The sequence below is a fragment of the Alosa pseudoharengus genome, unplaced genomic scaffold (genome assembly GCF_046254945.1).
Source record: "Alosa pseudoharengus isolate Yale_2024_CS ecotype anadromous, Long Island Sound unplaced genomic scaffold, YU_APseudo_1.1 YU_APseudo_1.1_scf_23, whole genome shotgun sequence".
Taxonomy (NCBI): Eukaryota; Metazoa; Chordata; class Actinopteri; order Clupeiformes; family Clupeidae; genus Alosa; species Alosa pseudoharengus.
The window spans coordinates 18,370,553-18,385,643 of record NW_027468685.1 but is presented as its reverse complement, the minus strand read 5'-3'; the positions used below and the strand labels follow the sequence as shown (position 1 = coordinate 18,385,643).

Here is a 15,091-nt window from a genome sequence, read left to right as displayed (position 1 = left end):
TAAAAGGATTGACAGCCTGCTCTGAGTGAAATGAACTGGCTCAGTGAACCCACAGTGGCTCTGGTTTTCTCTGACCCTGAACCACCTTGCGGATTGCTTCCGTAATAAAGTGAATGGCCAGGGAGTCTGTGCCTTGGAATCCTCTTTGCTCATTTCTGTTTCTATTCAGCCCCTGCTGAAGCAGCTGTGCTGCAATCACAACATTCTTGCTATCTTATAGAAATTCAGCATTCAACATTCAACACATTCAACAATTCAATTCAAGAATTCAATTTCTTTTGGTTTGTATGGCTGTTTGTTTTTAATAGGGTTGTTCTATTAAAAGTCGAATCCTCGGATGACTTTTTAGTCTCAACCAGACAGTGTTCACCCCTCACTCTCTGAACTTCTGTCTCTCCCCGCATTCCTCCCTGTCTCTGACTTCCTCTCTGTGTCTCTCTTTCTCTGACTCTGTACCTGAATGTGTGGCTTTGGATAACAGGATCTCTCAATCATAGAAATCTAATGTAACATAAAGTACCATAGCATAATGTAATGTAATGTATTGTAATGTAATGTGATGTATTGTAATATAATGTAATGTAATGTAATGTAATGTAATGTAATGTATGGCAATGTAATGTAGTGTAATGTACTTTCTCTGGTGTGTCTCTGTCCAGGCTGGGGGACATTGCGGCGGTACCCCTGATCAGCACCAGGACGCTGGGCCTGCACCTCCAGCCCCGCCGCGGCCTCCACCACCACGTGCCCGTCATGTTCGACTACTTCCACCTGTCCGTCATCTCCGTCACCGTCCACGCCTCTCTGGTCGCACTCCACCAGCCACTCATCAGGTAGGGGGACGGACGGGTGACCACGAGGTCACATTGATATCAGATGATGGAATGCTGCATTTCGCTTCACTGCCGCTTGTAACAGCAGTTTGTTTTATGTCTCTGCCAACTATGACAAAGAATTGCAATCTAGTTTCTACTTTTTTGATCTGCAAAAACCCTTACAGTAAGACTTACAGTATGATCATAGATATGGGATATGGGATGTGACTTAAAGTTAATGGCAAGATTATAATTCCTGTGTGTGTGTGTGTTTGTGTGTTTGTGTGTGTGTGTGTGTGTGTGTGTGTGTGTGTGTGTGTGTGTGTGTGTGTGTGTGTGTAGTTTTGCGCGCTCAGGGAGAGGGGCCTGGATGGGGAAGGGCTCTCCAGAGAACAGCAGCGACGCTTCCACTATGTCCATGGAGAACCTGATGTTTGGGGCTGGATACTGCAAGCCAGTCCTCACAGAGGTGAGCTGGACACAACTGACTGAGACCGAGTGTATGTGTGCCTGTGTGTGTGTGTGTGTGCATGTGTGTGTGTGTGTGTGAGAGAGGGAGAGAGAGAGAGAGAGAGAGAAAGAAAGAGAGAGAGACTTTGCATGCTTTCTTCACACATCCTTTTCTTAATATCGACTGATAAAAGCATAAGGCAGCCACCCACAGACTTGGGGGCAGGACTTTATGAAAGCAGTCTAGACAGTCTTTGGGCAGCCGTGGCCTACTGGTTAGCACTTCGGACCTGTAGCCGGAGGGTTGCCAGTTCAAATCCCGACCAGTAGGCACGGCTGAAGTGCCCTTGAGTAAGGCACCTAACACCCCACTGCTCCCCAAGCGCCGTGCCCTGAGCACTGTGTGCTGTGTGTGTTTCACTAATTCACGGATTGGGATAAATGCAGAGACCAAATTTCCCTCACGGGATCAAAAGAGTATATATACTTATACTTATACTTATACTTATATAGAAATGAGAGAACAGAGTCAGGAATCTGATTTGATAAATTCTTTGAACCGGGAGATAAATTATTTTTCAAAGACAAAGCAGTCAAAAGTATTGATGTGACATCCAGTGCAGTTGAAAATTTGGTTGTTAGAACTTGCTGTCATGCTTGGCGTCCTGTGAAGGATTTGTGCTGCCGCAAGCTGTGCTCATAAAATATATATCCCAATTTCAATTTCCCCAGCTATGTTCCCTGTGAGGAAAAGAGCAGAGGAGTAGGGTGGAAGCAATAATGAAAAAGAAAATAAATGAATTTTCGTATTTTGAACTCATCCTTTGAGAGAGAGAGACAGAGAGAGAGAGAAAGAGAGAGAGAGAGAGAGAGAGAGAGAGAGAGAGAGAGAGGGGGGGGGGCACAGCAGAGTGTCAATAGAGCTGTCTCGCTTCCCCTCAACGACCACCTCGTCTTGTTACCACCAAATGAACCTCCCTGAATTCAGACTCAAACCACAGAAGCCATTTCTCTCCCCGCGCTCGTTGCCGAGCGCTCCGCTCCCACGTTCCCCTCACGCGGCATCCACAAAGACGGGTTTGAAACGCGCGTGTGGAATGGGGAGTGTCAGCGCAGAGAGTATCTCCACGCGATCACGGGCCCTGGAGGTGCTCCACAAAAAGGGAAGCCACGTTCGATTAGACGGAGACCAATTCCGAGCAGTACACGAGCTGCACGAGCTACACGTTTTAGTCTGACAATGTGTGGAGACATTCTTTCTTCAACGTCGGCTCTTAACTGCATTTTTTTCTCCCAGGAGTTTGATCTGGGGCTGTGTTTCTTGTCGCTTATAGTTAGCATTGTTAAATGATAGAAAGACAATTATTTTTTCCACACTCTCTCTCTCTCTCATTCTGTGATTACCGCAGTGGTTGCCTCTGATCAGGGCAGGTTGTGCACAGTAGTGGTGGTGTGTGTAGGTTGTGCGGTGTGTGGTAGCAGTGCACATGTTCTGCTGTGTGTGGATGAGAGTGTGACTTTCACTCCCACGTGTCTCTCTCCTCTTCGCCCTGGTCACAGAGGGAGCTGTAAAGCTTAATGAGACTCGTTTTACACACACACACACACACACACACACACACACACAAACACACACACACACACACACTCACACAATCCCATTTTTACATGCATCCCCTGCGTCCGGGTCTTTAACAAGAACTCCAGGGGTGTGGGTTGGTTGAGGGGGTGGAGGTTGGTGGGTAGGGGGTGGAGGAGCAGCGTTTGATCACGGTAATGAGTTCTGCCTTTTACCGCCGCGTACCTGCAGGGTTGAAATACGTCGCTGGCAGTCTTCCCTCTGGTCGGCAGCGATTCGTTTTTTTTTTTTTTTCGAAACGCGTTTGCCAAGCGGCAGGCCACCCTTCTCCTTCAGCACTTTTACTCCTTTATTGTGCTGCGTGTTTGTCTTTTATGAAAGAAGAAAAGTTGTTGTTTTTTATTAGTTGATTGCAGAACCTGCTTACTGTGCCAGAAGAAGGGCACTCATCAGCTGGTTTGGGGTTGCGTGCCGTGCAGTGCAGAGTTGTGGGGAATAAATGGAGGAGAAATGTTGACTCCTCTTTTTCTCGACCCTTTCTTTAGAGATTTCCCCGGTGTGTGTGTGTGTGTGTGAAGGGCTCTGGTAATGCAGTTCTCTTCCTACCCAAATTGGAAAAATGCTAAAATGCAATTTTGTGCCACACATAAAATGACAAATCACTCCTGAGAGCAGGAATTAAGAGAATGCAGATAACCTGTACATTCTCCTCAATGACAACAACAACACAAGGCTTAGGGACAGGAAATGTGGTGAAGCAAAAAGGTGAAGGCAGAACGAATGTGTGTTGCTGTTGATAAAGGCAGGTGTGTCTAGACAGAGACAAAAGAAACCGTATGAGCAGACTGACGATAAAGAATAGATACCAACGACCAACACCGACTATGAGAAAGAGAACACATCTCCAGCACAGACAGATAAGCATGATGAATTACAGAGACAGTGTGTGTGTGTGTGTGTGTGTGTGTGTGTGTGTGTGTGTGTATGTGTGTGTGTGTGTGTGTGTGTGTGTGTGTGTGTGTGTGTTGTGCGTGTGAGAGAGAGAGAGAGAGAAAGAGAGAGAGACCGACCGAGACCAAAGGAGGAAGAATAGGAGTATAGGAGCATGCCACACTGTGCGGGAATGCGGTCTCGCCTCCGCACCGGCAGCGATAACAGATGGCATCACCAGGCAGCCGTTTCCCATGGTGCACTGCAGCTGCCGATCCACAGTGACATACGGCCGCTGTCACCGTAGCTACGTGAGCGTTCCGTCCTACCCCGGTTTTACAGGTGCTCGGTCTCAGGCGTGGTGATATTTGTTTAACCCCAACAACGGCAAAAAAAAGAGGCGACAACATGTCGCGATTTCGTCCAAACAAGTCGCCACGAAGGAAATGCGATGTGACAGATGTCACTGTTTTGAGTTTCACGATGCTTATTTGCTCATATTTCTGGTAAAGACAGGCTAGTTTTTTTTCACACGGATAATGACAAGGTCACCTCAAACATGCGCATCCTCTGCTTTGTTGGCTCGGCATGGGGAGAGAGAGAGAGAGAGAGAGAGAGGGAGGGAGAGAGAGAGAGAGAGAGAGAGAGAGAGAGAGAGAGAGAGAGAGAGAGAGAGAGAGAGAGAGAGAGAGAGAGAGAGAGAGAGCAGTACAGGCAGCTATAAAGGGAGATATGAAAGTGCCCATCCAGCTGTTTCCTCCGCGTGCTCGGCCGGCCAGCGCAGCAGCAATTACAGAGTGTGCTGCTGAGGTATGATGATAAAGGCCTTGAGAGTGTGTGAGCAAATTACAGTACGCACTATCTCACCCTGTCTCTCTCTTTCACACTCACACACACACAGTCATTCACAAATGCTTGTGCACACACACACACACACACACACACACACACACACACGTGCGTGCACAGTGATGATCGCATGCGGAAACTTGTGTTCACACACAGAGGAAATGTCTACCGTAGGTGTGAGGAGAGGTTCAACTTGTAAATCCTTAACACTTCACAACTCTTGGGTCAGCCTCAGTCAGGAAGTGTTCTGGTCAGTGCTGTGTTTGGCTTTTGTTTATCCAAAGCTCTGTGACAGAGCGAAGGCATGTTTGATTTGATTTGAGCTGAAGTGTGTGATACAGTCATGGCTAAAGTGTGTCTGCCACTGTCTAGCAGCCGAAATGTTATGGTGAGGGAGCCATCTACTGGTGACAATGTGAAGTGAAGGCTACGGTAATTGTTTTCTCTAGAGCTGCAGTCCTTGAACAGTAATGTTTTCCATGTTTTTAATAGATAATAGTACAAATATCTTGTGATCTGCCATAGACAGATTGTGGGTTTGGAAGATTTCATCAGTTCAATCATCTACACTTGTAGACACCATTTAAATACCTGTCTCGGTCAAGGTTAGCCTGGCTGACACCTAAACCTAAACTGAGAATTGGTCAGCACCCTCTCAGTGAAGTTTCGATTTTCAAGGGGCGTAACCAGTGGTGAAGTTAAACTTACATTGGTACATCAAATTGTTCCCGAAACTTCTCTGATGTACAACAAACACACCTTTCTTGTAAATAAAGATTGTAAAAGTAGTTGATAATGCACTTATATGTCTGTGTAATAATACTGTAGTTAGTACTGACGCCTTGGTTGTATACAAAAGCGATCTGCGAAAGTGAAAGCCAACTGTCATCTTCTATCTGTCATTGTATAAATCCCGCCCCATGTCAGATAAGTGGTTGTGATTGGTGACTGGAATTTCAGTGATTTTGGAAATCAGTTTGAATGGGAGGGAGGCCAAACTGATCTGCCAGAGCAAAGGCAAACAAATGTACTCCAAGATTTGTCTGGTCTCCAGGCTAAGTCAAGGTGTTCTTTACAAACAATTAGGCTTGCCTTTTTCATGTTGGTTTGTTGGGGCTTTTTACTTTTTTATTGGTTATGTTGGTCGCTGTTTTTTTTTGTATTATACTTAAATGGAGACATTACGTTTTGTTCACATATGCAACCTAGCATTATCCTGGACTCTGTAGGAACTTGCCTGAAATAACTGACTAACTGACAATTATTGATTAGCCACATTCTTCCGTTATGAGTTATGGCTTATGTACTACAGTAGTCATACACATGAACCACACACCTTGGATCATCGCCTGACAACCTACTGCACATGGGAAATGCACAATGGAATCTATATGTTGTATGTACGTAAAACATAATTGCAAGTCAAATATCCTGAACTTACCTCAGTTTCCCTGTTAGAGTCGCTATATCCTGTCAGTGGGGTTCCATAGAGGTCATTCAACCCCACATTAGAGTGCCACGTCCATGTTAACCCTCCCGCCTATATTCTTTAACGACGCAGCACAAGCTGTGTTTAGTCTATGTGTTTAGCTCTCGCGTTTGATCCCCCTCTCAAACCCCCCCAACCCCCCCCCCCCCCCGTAATTATTTGGGGCTAGGGGGGTGGACACATAACACGCTCGCAGCTGCGTGCCAAACAGGCGGCTCTCTCCCATAACTTCAATGACAAAGTCCAGTCCCGCGGAGGCTGGAGGGATACTTGTAAAGCACAGAGGATGCATGGAGCCAGTGGACTTTTTATGGCGGAGTGTGTTTGGTTAATGGGCCTGAGGGGGGATCAGGCCATGGGGGCCCTGCGTCTTAATGAAGGCTACTGTGAATACGAAAGAGAAGTTGGCCAAAGAGTAATAGAGTTTATGTAATGCTGTCAGTGAAACACTTACTCGTTTGACATCATGGAAGCTTTTAATGTGCACCGTGCAAGTGCACGTACTGTACTCAAGCACTAGATCCGCTTTTGGATTTATCAGGTATATAGAGCCAAAAAAAACCCTTTGATGCCAAAATGCCACTAGTACATTATGTCTGTGTACGGTATATTTTGAATACCATTATGCTGAGAATACCACAGTAATTATTTAGCCTACAAATCCTCTTTACATTTCTTTGTAAAAATATGTACCTCTCTAACTGGACCTACATTCAAGGTACTTGACTGTTCTTCTGCATGTATGAAAGTAGCCTATTTGTATGAATGCAGAACGCTGACACATGAGTGTGGCACATGCTTTCACCTGTGTCTGATCTGAAGTCAGTCTGTCTGTCTGGTGTGTGTGTGTCTGCAGGGGAGTTTTTACGTGCCGTCGGAGAACTGCCTACAGAAGGCTCACACGTGGCATCGGAGACTGTGCCGCCTGCTGCTCCTGGCACACCGAGGCCTGCGGACCCACCACGCCTCCCTCACCAAGGCCTGCCCCGAGCTCCCTCCACTGGACGCCGGTGAGTGGGGGCGCTGAAGTGAAGTGAAGTAGCCACGTTGATCTGTGGAATATATGTTGACTCGGTCAGAGACAGCATGTTAAATAATTGCAGAGTCATATGAGAATAGTTAAATGAAGAACATTTCAATGCTACAAATCTCATTTTGCCACAGCACAAGAAGCTGGCTTGTCTCCTGACTGTCACCTGAGTTCAAATGTCCATGTAACCAATGACCGCAATAACTCTGGTCTGAATCGCCTGGGTTATCCAACCACATGGTTCCACTAAAGCCCCCTACCAGGACCAATGAAAGCACTGTTGTCATTTTGTCCTGGTTAAGTATAAGTATATATACTCTTTTGATCCCGTGAGGGAAATTTGGTCTCTGCATTTAACCCAATCCGTGAATTAGTGAAACACACACAGCACACAGTCAACACACAGTGAGGTGAAGCACACACTAATCCTGGCGCAGTGAGCTGCCTGCATCAACAGCGGCGCTCGGGGAGCAGTGAGGGGTTAGGTGCCTTGCTCAAGGGCACTTCAGCCATGGCCCACTGGTCGGGGCTCGAACCGGCAAACCTCCGGTTACAAGTCCAGAGTGCTAACCAGTGGGCCACGGCTGCCCTTAAAGGGTTAGTAGGTCATAGAGGCCTTGATGGGTAACTATTGGCCTAGAACAGGACACGGAGAGCAGTGTAAAGAAACCCTTTAGGTTCGGTGTTGATTGTGAGTGGTGACATGCTTCCCTGCCTGTTTGTTGGTCACAAATAGAGGCCGTGTAGTATAACAGCTGTAGCAGACCATCTGCAAATGCATAATCATACAGCAGGTTAGTTTCATATTACCGGGGCCTAACACCCCCTGCAATTACAGCTGCTTTGCAAGTAGTGGCAACATAACTCCAGCATGGTTAGGTGCCGTTAGACAAAGAGTACAGCCGTTAGGGTCTCGCAATGACTGTGTAATTGTGCATTGCGATTGCAGAATCTTTGCTTAAGCTGATTTATGGAGAATGCTGTGATGTTGGCTGGTGAATTCTCTGTTTTTCCACAGACTCAGAGTGTTATAATGTATTTAATATAATATTATAATGAATAATGTTAGAATAAAGGGTATGTAATATAATCAGAACGGCACACAGTTGAATTGAAATGCTGAATAGGCCTGATTTATAATGAGTGCCTTTAGTGCTACTGTATGAAGTCGTCATGCCACTCCACATTATGTCAATGCTTGAAGCTAAGGTACAGTACTGTATACTTCTCTCCTAAATATACAGCACTCGTTTCATTTGTTTTTCTTTCTTGAGTTTGACATGCATTTCTATTGACAGAGGAACTTCCCATTGAGGAGACCCTGAATCAACTCTCAATAGAGCTGCAGGTAATAAGCCACTTCCGAAGAACTCTTCCATTTGGCATTTTATACGTGTGCAATTCCCAGACGCTTGCTGCGCTTTTGATGGCTTCAGCCCTGGACAAAGTGCAGGAAATCCTCTGTAACTGTCATACAGCCTTTCAGAGTGGGAGGAAGGGATTACGCATGATCCCAGACAAATCCTTTTGCAATCACATGATGTAAATTATGCACTTGAACATGACTTTAACCTGGCATTTTAAGAGGGGTCTCACAAACTATGCTGTATTTCACTGGGAGCATATAAAAAACAAGTCAAACTTCACCTATAATAGCGGTTATAAATTCCACTGTCAGGACACGTCCGAATTAATTAAGTTAACAAGGATTTGCCGAATTGTGACTTAAAGCTTAGAAATGCTGTAAAACATACTGTAAGAAATGTGTAAGAGAGGTTAATCTGCCAAAGACTGACTCTACCCATCAAAGCAGTGCACCCAGTGCTATTGTTAGACACCTATGGGTGTTCTGTACTGTAGTAATTACCATACACCACAAAGAACACAACTCATAAAGGAGACTACGAAGGAATTTTTGAAGGAACCTTTTTGCCATAATCTTGTTGTTGCAGTATTTGCTAATGGAATATTTAATTTTCGATTCAACTTCAGTATGACACTGTGGCTCTGTTCGAAACGGAAGGCAGCTACTCGCTGCCTACCTGCCAAAATAGACAGCTGTCTCACTAGACATGATTTTGGATTGAATGCATCTTTTAAGAATGAGCGCAGCACTCTAGAATCTTTGGTTAACACTAGTAAGATAGTACAGTATTTTTTTCTCGCTAGAAATTGACAAATCTTTATAAAACAATGTCAAACAAAGCACATTTTAACAAATTCAGCAGGCATTACCGGCGTCATCCGCCATCTTTGTTTACTTTTCACAGCTGATTCGATGACGGCCGTTATTTGGGTAATTCTAAGATATCTTAGAAGGCAGCAAAAGAATAATTCGGTTTCGAATCACACTTGCTGCCTCGCTCCCCAGTTAGATATCTTAAACGGCAGCAGTTTTTGCGTTTACGCTTTAAACAGAGCCTATAGCTTCCTCCCATTTTTTGGCATCCCTGGTAAAGATGAGTGTAAAGAGGTATAGAACATCATCATTTGTTTTCCCATAGTTTCAGAATGAAAACAATAAAAATCCAACCATAAAGGGAAGCAAATTTATTCTGAGGAAAAGCACAACCTCAAGAAAACCTAATAAACAAAATGAAACTTTTTTCATTTATATTCAACTTCTTCAAGCTACTATTTCAAGCTGTAATTCATGATTTCATATTTTATTAAGGTATTAAAACCGTCACACAGAAGTAAAACGCCCTAGTCATTCTTCAACATGGGAAAGACAAGAGAATACACAATTCAAATGAGGGGAAAGTATATTGACCTTGCTACTGTAAGTAAGGAAATGGGATATAAAAATGCAACTGTTTGATGGAACCATCAAATGTTAGAATCATGACTGGAGAAGGACCCATGTCTGTCTTGCCGCTACACACAGTGAGGAGTATGGTAAAAGAGGCAAAGAATTCCCTAAGGATCCTTCTTGGAGTGATATAGCTAAAAGTAGCATTTTGGAGTCACTAAGTCTAAAAAAACAAAAGGAATTGACATACATGCTGACAGATACAGTAGGGACCTACATGCCAGAAAAGAAGGCTTTCTTGTCATTTAACTAAGTGCTATTGTGACTTTCTAATCTATGATCAGACGACAACAAAATAATAAATAAATAAAAATGAGGGATCACTGAAGAATGAAAAAAGGTCTGGTTGCTAAGATGCTAACACTGTGTTGTAGAGTTCTGTTTTTGAAAACACTTTATGTTAAAAGCAACTCCAGTATGTGAAAATGACTTGTATTTGTTCCGGCGCTGTAAGAGAATGAGTTGGTGGTAGTAATGCCAGTATGGCGCTGTAAGAGAATGAGTTGGTGGTAATAATGCCAGGCTTGGGTGTGTCTGTTGTGGATACCAGCTCCAGGGTGGGCATGAGAAAGTGGCCGAGCAGATAAGCAGAGACATGTCCCAACTGTGTGCCCACCTGGCGGCTCTGTGGGCCCAGTTTCTGGAGGCGGTGGTGCCCAACGCCCTGGTACTGGCGCAGCTCACACAGGAGCACCACACACTGCGGGTGAGTGTGTGAGCACACACACACACACACACACACACACACACACACACTCACACACACGCACAAACACACACACATGTACTCATACAGTACATGCACAAATGTGTATGTGCAGACTCATACAAATAAAATAAAAAAATGTAGTTGCTCTCACATGCATGCATACATAAGCATGCATACGAAAACAAAATAACGCATACATACAATGTAGAGTACTCAAAAGTACTCAGATATAAATCTTTCACATTCGGCAGTCACTGCTGATAATGGTTTATGCATTATGGGTTTGTTACATATTCATTACCTCTTGTCCTATGTTTCATTATTGCATCGCCTATCTTGCTTGCTCATAAGGTGGTATAGTCAAATGAACAAGATCGTATTTTGCTATTCTCTGTGTGTAAAAATGCAGGTCAGACGTTTCTCTGAGGCCTACTTCTTCACTGAACACCCAAAGGAGTTGTCTCTGACCTTCCAGGAAGATCTGTAAGTCCCTTTCGCTAGCCGGATATGGCCTTTTTTCTCAACCACACTCTAAGTACACATACACAGCCTGTCAAGGTAGGACTTACATAGTGTTTAATTTCCATACTCAAACAGGAAATAGAACCTACTTCTTTAACAATTTGCTTTTAAGTCTATCGTTTCCTCCTCTGGTGATGATAAGTATGTAGCTAAATGGGACTTAGCATGTGAATGAGTTGAGTTTAACAACAACAACAACAACAACACATTTGAAACAAGTGTTTTCTAAATGGCTGTTATATCCCAAACATAATTAATTTGGTCTGGGAAGAGAGCCAGTAAAGTTTAAGAACTGTAAACAATTTTGTGGGTATTTATTTAGCATCTAATGAAAAGATGTGTGATTTTAATCAAGCTATTTTTACGAGGAAGGGGAAATGAGAATTAGAGATTGTATTATAACACAAGCACATTAGCCCTATTAAACCGATAGATCATTGATTTGCTCATATTCACTTAATTCAGTTAGAGCAGAACATTTTAGTTTTCTGTTCAGCTCAGTTGCATCCAATATCTAACATATTTCACTAACACTCACTACACTTACCCACTCCATAAATTGCACCTATGCTCAATTGATGTATACTTTGATGCAAAGAATGGATTCAGTTCCAAGAAAAAAGGCACAGATAGCTGTGTGTAAACGTTCTATGAAATGTTTGCTGTCTGTAGGATAAACAGACACAGCCAGGTAGCAGGGGAGGTGCGGAGCTCAGACTACCTGACCAGGATGCCACCGCTGCCGGTGGAGTGCCTGGACATCGACGGGGACTGGAACAGCTTGCCCATCATCTTTGAAGACAGATATGTGGAGTGTCCAAGAGTGGGTGAGTTCGCCTCAAATTGATTGGTTTTTTTTTCATGTAGGACAGCTTCTCATGAGGACATTGTTTCAGCTTCTACATCTCCAGAACTTTAAGGAAACTCTCTTGGGTGGTTTCCCGTACATGGATTAAGCCTAGTCTTTGAACTTCAATTAAAATGCCCATTAAAAAGCTTTAGTTTTTGGGGGTGCTGTGGCGCAACAGCACCCGTACCATGTACAGGTCCAAGTGCCCACGGGGACCCAGGTTCAAATCCCACCCTATCTCTCTCTCCCCCTCACTTCCTGTCTATCTTCACTGTCCTGCTAAGCTTTTAGTTTAGCAGAAGACTAAATCAATGTAAGGGAAAATTACTCAGAGCTTACTACAAAATGAAAGCATCTATGTGTATTCACATAGTTAGGATTTAGTGTGAAGGAGCAACCCCTTCATATTATCTTCCGATATTCAGTTCAGTTCTTGAACTTCTGTAATCAACCCAAATTTGCAAGACATTCTGTCCTAACTCGAGCATTACTACAAATGTTCCTTTCAGAGTGGAAACCACAAGTGCCAACACCACACGACACCGACAAGCCTCCAGCGCCCGCTGATTCTCCCACTGCTGCTGCCAACGGAGATGCCCGTCTGCGAGCTGTGCAGGGCAGTGACTCACCTGATGCTCCTGAGGAGCGGCCAGAGACCGAGGACTGCACAGACCTGCTCACCGATATCTGCCCGATAGGACAAGAGACGGACACTGAAGTGTGTGAACCTTGTGGGGACCATGCAGGGAGCCAGGTTTGCGGGGACCAAACTGACCTGACTTGTGGGGACATTACGCCACCGTTGTCCTACACACTGGAAGAACAGGATGAGGCAGAGACAGAGTTGGAGAGGGATGTAGAGCAACCTGACAGCCCCAAGACAGGCCTTAGGTGTACCAGTGTCAGGCCCAGCGAAGTCTGTCACACTGTCCACATCATCCAGCCTGACCAAACATGCCCAGAGCTCCGAAATGCTATCATCCCAGAGAGTGTACATACATCATGGGAGGAGGACCCCAGAGCCAAAATAGATCCGTCCTTTCCTGAGAAAGACCAGCCTGAGAGATTGGATTTAGAGGATGGGGACATAATCAACAGTTCTCTTGAGCCACACACAAAGGATATTGGGAATGACGAGAATGACGAGGGGGACAGTGTGATTGACACCCTGCCGATCCAATCCATGACTCAAGCCCCACCCGCCGTCCAACCCACCACGCCTCCGCTGTACCCTGATAGGCGGAGAGCAGAGGACCGCCTCCAGCTTGGGGACTCCAAGATCATGAAGCGCTCCTCGTCCGTCATCTCGGACTCGGGCATCGAGAGCGAGCCCAGCTCGGTGGCCTGGTCGTCCGAGGCGCGGGTGGGCCGGAGTGGGGGGGAGGCCGTGCTCTTGCTCCAGCAGGCCGGCGTGAGGGGGGGTCACCGGACGGGTCACCCGGGCTCCCTGGAGGGCCTGCAGACGGAGAGCCACGGCAGCCTGCCCAGTGGCACGCAGGCCTCGCTCACCTCCATCAGCTCACTGCCCTACGAGGAGGACGATGCCAGGCGGACGCTCAACACACTCACCAAGTCGGCCTCGGCACCACATATCAGCAGCCCGGACGACACCGAGGATGACCCGGAGGCACTGGACAGCGAAACGGAAGAGTTTGAGGCCGTGATGGACGTTGAACGGCAGGACAATGTAGAGAGGGAGGAGGAAGGGACGAGCGAGGCAACAAGTGGAATCGAGCCGGACGAAGGAAGCGAACCCACCAAACAAAGAGGAAACTGCCCAGTGAGCATGGAGCCTTCTCTCTTACCCCTATGGGACCAACTGGATGGGGGTCTGCTGGACGATACCCACTTAGCATGGAGTGTAAACCCAGTGCAAACAGATGAACTTGATTCCAAAGACACAGCCCCGAGTCCTGATGATGCAGGAGAGTTTCAAGGCCAGATTGACTTGGACGCAATGTCAATATTAAGCACTGTCCCTGAAGAACTGATGTTCCAGCACTTTATGTCAGGGCAGGGGACTCAGGAGGCTAAGATAGCAACTGAGGAGTGTTTGGAAGATTCTAGTGCATCTGATGCAGAGGTGGAACTCTGTGAGTGTGAAACGGAGGTGTGTGAGCATAAGGTGGTACTGGATTTAACAGCATCTACAGACGGTGTTAGTGATAACAGTTCACAGGCACAGTTCTCAGAGAAAGATCAGAATTTTCCAGAACAGCACCTGAATTCACTTGGAAAAAGAGCCGATGGCTTCTTACCTACGGCAGATGAAACTGAACTTGGCAGTGATCTCAAAGACGTGACGTCCAGTGATCTTGCAGAGCTCGCGTCCAATGAGAGACAGAGGTGCAGTGACCTCATAGGTCTGGCCAGCCGCACTACCAGGGAGGCCCAACAGGCGGATGGGGGAGACAAAGCGACCACATCTCCCAGCTCCGGCTTGTCCTTTGTGAACAAGAAGGTGGTGGAGGTGGTCAACATGTCCGTGTCCTGCGCCCCCACCTGCCTGCCCTTCTCCTCAGTGCTAAGAGACTCGCCCTCCATCAGCGGCATCTCGGCGCGGCAGGCGACCTCTCCCATTACCCATCAGCCCCTGGGCTCCTTCACCATCCTCTCGTCCACCACGACGTCGGAGAGCTCAGACGAAGAGACCAATGAGCGGATGCTCTAGTGAGTAGAAACTTTTCCTGTTAAAAGCTCTCTTACAAAACATAGAGGGTGCTATTTTCTTTAATTCCGTCTGGCTTTATAGAGGCATCCGTACTCTAAATCGATAGATTTGTTTTTTTCATAGAGATACTGCACCACTCACATTATTCATATGATGGTAAAGCCAGTTTGGCAATAAATTTTCCAGTGATCTCTTCTTATGTTCTACTGACTTTCTGACACTATCAAACGGTAAACCTTAAGTGATGCAAGTGTAATTTACACAGTCTTGGATAATAAAAGACCTGCTAGCGGTACTTTGCAGAAACTTGTTGTACCACTAACGTCAGTGTACAGCATGCCAACATGCAGTGATACACCACAATACTCAGGAAAGGCCTCAGTGT

At 45.8% G+C, this 15,091-nt stretch overlaps 1 protein-coding gene across 2 annotated transcripts in view; it reads left to right on the top strand.

The window, feature by feature from the left end:
• fam135b (family with sequence similarity 135 member B) overlaps nucleotides 1–15,091 on the top strand; it is a 50,183-nt gene that overhangs the window by 25,742 nt on the left and 9,350 nt on the right. For both annotated transcript variants that reach the window (XM_076301887.1, XM_076301886.1), the window contains exons 6-13: nucleotides 660–833; nucleotides 1,158–1,284; nucleotides 6,969–7,122; nucleotides 8,441–8,490; nucleotides 10,505–10,660; nucleotides 11,073–11,146; nucleotides 11,858–12,012; nucleotides 12,545–14,705. In XM_076301887.1, the coding sequence (XP_076158002.1) occupies nucleotides 660–833; nucleotides 1,158–1,284; nucleotides 6,969–7,122; nucleotides 8,441–8,490; nucleotides 10,505–10,660; nucleotides 11,073–11,146; nucleotides 11,858–12,012; nucleotides 12,545–14,705 (3,051 nt within the window). The remainder of the gene's footprint in view (nucleotides 1–659; nucleotides 834–1,157; nucleotides 1,285–6,968; nucleotides 7,123–8,440; nucleotides 8,491–10,504; nucleotides 10,661–11,072; nucleotides 11,147–11,857; nucleotides 12,013–12,544; nucleotides 14,706–15,091) is intronic.